At 42.0% G+C, this 3683-nt stretch overlaps 1 protein-coding gene across 1 annotated transcript; it reads right to left on the bottom strand.

Moving 5' to 3' along the window:
• Positions 1-632: 632 nt before the first annotated feature.
• LOC137418605 (THAP domain-containing protein 1-like) lies at positions 633-2362 on the bottom strand. Its single transcript, XM_078773607.1, has 3 exons — positions 2267-2362; positions 1377-1572; positions 633-1040 (listed from the first exon to the last, which is right to left on the bottom strand). The coding sequence occupies exons 1-3, from the start codon at positions 2332-2334 to the stop codon at positions 633-635; spliced, it is 672 nt and encodes a 223-aa protein (XP_078629733.1). The 5' UTR covers positions 2335-2362.
• Between the last annotated feature and the right edge of the window lie 1321 nt (positions 2363-3683).

Raw genomic sequence — 3683 nt, 5'->3', positions numbered from 1 at the left:
TCCATGCGGGGCACTTCACATCCAAGAAGACTAGGCATGCTTTCTCCGCCATCTCCCTAGACCAGGCTCATGAACAAAACAATGCCACGGTCAAAGGCGATGGCGGGGCAGTGGGCCTAACTGAAAATCCAAGTGCTCGACTTGATGCAATACGCTCGCTAGTTCTCTTGCTGAACGTGTGTATACAATGTACGTAATATGGGATTATCAGTTGCTTATGTGCATTAAAACATATTTCGATACAACCATTCCATTCATTGACCTCAGAAATGTACATCTAGACACCAGAATCAAGTATCTAGCTGGCATAGAACCAGAGATATCGGTCAGCAGATTTTCGGAAGCCGCCATCTTGGAATCCAATATGGCGTCAGTAAATCAACTTCTAAGTAGAACCATTCAATTCCTTGACCTCAGGTTTGTACATCCAGACACTAAAATCAAGGCTGAAGCTGGTATAGAACCAGAAATATTTGTAATTAAAGATTTTTAAGCCGCCATTTTGAAATCCAATATGGCGGCCACATTGGGGTGAATTCCAAAGTGGTTCCATATCTGAAAATGTTCTCCATATAATATTCTATCATTCTGCCAAATTTGGTGCTTCCATCACAAAATGCACAATTGGTTTGCTATGCCGCTGCACTATTCACCAAACGCTTCATCAGTTCTGCGGGGACATTGCAGGATGCTTGAAGCATGTCTAGTCCTTGCTCTGACATAAGATTTTTCTGTTTCAGGGTGTTTACCACGGTCTCTAGAGTGTCGACTTTTTTCCGAAGTCTACGAGATTTACGTTGAGTGTTTTTGAGTCGCTTTTGATGAGAGATGACAATATCTTGCATTTTGTCCAGCTTACGTTTCACACCCTTTGGACTATCCGAAACAAAGTAAGTGTGGTCATGATGATGTTGCTTGATTGGAGATGTAGGCAGTGCCTTGCTGGATGAACCCGCCAAGCACTGTGGTGTTTCTGAAGACGAAGTTGGAGAGTCGTTCTGGCTGGTTCTTGGACGAGGTGGTTTGCGCTGTTTCACAGTCTAAAAGTGACAAAGATAAAAATAAACAAAAGAAAATGTATAACTAGACTAGTTCAGTTTCCCAAAATTCACAAATTATATATGTATAGTACATGTATGTGTTACTGCCTTTGGAATGGATCAGACAATTTGTCTGCATTTCAATGGTAGCTTAAACTTCATCGGAACTTTAGATTGATTAAAATGTTTATTTTGTATTTTTCATTCATTCATTTATTATGATATATATTTTTGGTTGTCAGAAAGTTTGGAAGGAAAATTTTATTTTATTTTATTTTGGCCTCTATTCTTTAGTTAGTAAACCGGCCTAATGCAAGAATTCTGAATTTTACTCACCTTTTGGAGATGATTTGGGAAGTTGAAAATGGTTGGAATTGAACCTTGGCGAAGTCTGGTTATCAGGCCAGTACGGTCAAAGCACTCAGCATCAAAATGATCCGAGCATAGGCTGGCATACTTGCTGGGTGTCCACTTGTCCCTCCTCATCTTTACGAGCCATTCTTTCTGAAGGGTTGAACCATCCTTGGGAAATCTATATTCAAAAGAAAAGACAAAATTTGTGAGCCCCCTTGGGTCTTTGCCCCCCCCCCCCCCCCCAACCAAAACTGCTTCCTACGCGCCTGCCCCCCACATGTTTTCTACACTCTATATACGGTATAGTGTCCGAAAATTCAATCACTAGACCATACTCCAGCCCCCAATATTTTTTGCTTGGCGACATTGTACACACAGCAAGGGAAATACTTTATCAAGCTTTATTTCTTTTATCAGTTAAACTCGTAATGTTATCTTGGCTCTCACCCTACATTATGATTAACTAGGGCAAATGGGCACAGATTGCACTCACTCACGCGTCACACCAATATTTTCCACAAAGTAACAATTACTAACGATAAAGAAAGCGATTACAAAATACAACCCTATTAGTCTAATTAGACGACAAATGTTAACCTAGATCCTTGATAACTGAACATGTTTATGCATCTCCTAACAGCCCAAAATTGTGTGTGGCTCAACAAAATTGGGAGAGAAGAGATTAAGAGCTAGAGTCCTTAAGTTCAAGTCAAAATGCACTGACAAATCCGCAAACACACACACACACACAAACACACACAAACTAACAGATGGGACTACATAAACGAAAAACTACATCTGTGCATAACGTGAAAGTTTAACTAGAGTTTGGCGAGTAAACTCTTCATAATTAAGAAAAATAAATTACTTACCTGTGGAATGTTTTCCCAGAACCTTTCACAAGTCGATTTGTACAGTTTATTGCAGCACAAGAAGGCATATTGCTGATATTTGTTGAACATTCACACTGCTCATCTATCTATAATTCCAGTAATCTCTGTACGTTTGTACGTTTGTACGTTTGTCTGTCTGTGACCGCTGTTTCTCGACAACCACGGGTCCGATATACTTTTCACTTGCCAGGTATATTGCTGGGGACCCGAGGATGTGCCTTTTCAAGGTTTCATATTAATCGGACAATTACTTACCGAGCTATGTCCAAAAAACGATTCAACCAATCAGAGAGCAGCGCACGATCGCGTGTGCCGAACGTGGCGGACACACTCTGCCTCGGACGGCACATTTGAGAGCGTATTCATTTATTTCACGTTTGCAAACTATGTTGGCGTTAAACTATGTTTTACAACTAATAAAAACGAATTTGCGATTCATTCGCTTTCCTGCGCGTTTGTGCACGCGATGGCGATTTCTTTACCAAACTCCGGAAGCCGTTCGCTTTGGACCAAACCATTGCATGTAAATAGAGGGGGGGGATTGTCACCACTCGCAAGCCGTTCGCTTTGGACCAAACCATTTCATGTAAATAGAGGGGGGGGGGGATATAATTTTAGATATAGATATAGTACGGGCATGCCCTAGTCTATCTATAATTCCAGTAATCTCTGTCTGTACGTTTGTACGTTTGTACGTTTGTCTGTCTGTGACCGCTGTTTCTCGACAACCACGGGTCCGATATACTTTTAACTTGCCAGGTATATTGCTGGGGACCCGAGGATGTGCCTTTTCAAGGTTTCATATTAATCGGACAATTACTTACCGAGCTATGTCCAAAAAACGATTCAACCAATCAGAGAGCAGCGAACGATCGCGTGTGCCGGCGTTGCGAATGGACCAAACCATTCCATGTAAATATAGGGGGGGGGGGTTCTGTGGTCGTTGCGAATGGACGAAACCATTTCATGTAAATAGAGGGGGGGGGATTGTCACTGTACTCGCAAGCCGTTCGCCGTTCGCTTTGGCGTTGCGAATGGACCAAACCATTTCATGTAAATAGAGGGGGGGGATATAATTTTAGATAGATATATAGTACGGGCATATATATAGTACGGGCATGCCCTAGTGTTAACAATAGGCCTATCAGTACGCAGAAAGCGGAGGTGTCTTGCGCTAACTAAAATGGCTGCCGCGTTGCGGCGGAGGGGCCACACAGCGGCCTGCATAGTTCTTCTACGTCTATTTGAGTTCTGTGGTCTGTACACGTGATAAATAATTAATCGTCCACAGGCGAAGGCTCTTCTTCTTCACGCAATAACAACTTCTAGCTTCCAGACCGTAAATCCAATGATCTTCAAATTTTGCACACTTGTTACTCTTCATGACTTCTATTAA

Source organism: Myxine glutinosa, chromosome 3 (genome assembly GCF_964187855.1).
Source record: "Myxine glutinosa chromosome 3, kmMyxGlut1.1, whole genome shotgun sequence".
In the NCBI taxonomy this organism is placed as follows: domain Eukaryota; kingdom Metazoa; phylum Chordata; class Myxini; order Myxiniformes; family Myxinidae; genus Myxine; species Myxine glutinosa.
This window is presented reverse-complemented; position numbering and strand designations above follow the sequence as displayed.

Excerpts from the sequence above, each read along its gene's own strand:
- LOC137418605 (XM_078773607.1), bottom strand. The coding sequence starts at position 2,334 with ATGCCTTCTTGTGCTGCAATAAACTGTACAAATCGACTTGTGAAAGGT. Across the intron at positions 1,573-2,266 it reads TCTGGGAAAACATTCCACAG|ATTTCCCAAGGATGGTTCAA; the intron begins GTAAGTAATTTA and ends TTTTGAATATAG. Across the intron at positions 1,041-1,376 it reads TCCCAAATCATCTCCAAAAG|ACTGTGAAACAGCGCAAACC; the intron begins GTGAGTAAAATT and ends TGTCACTTTTAG.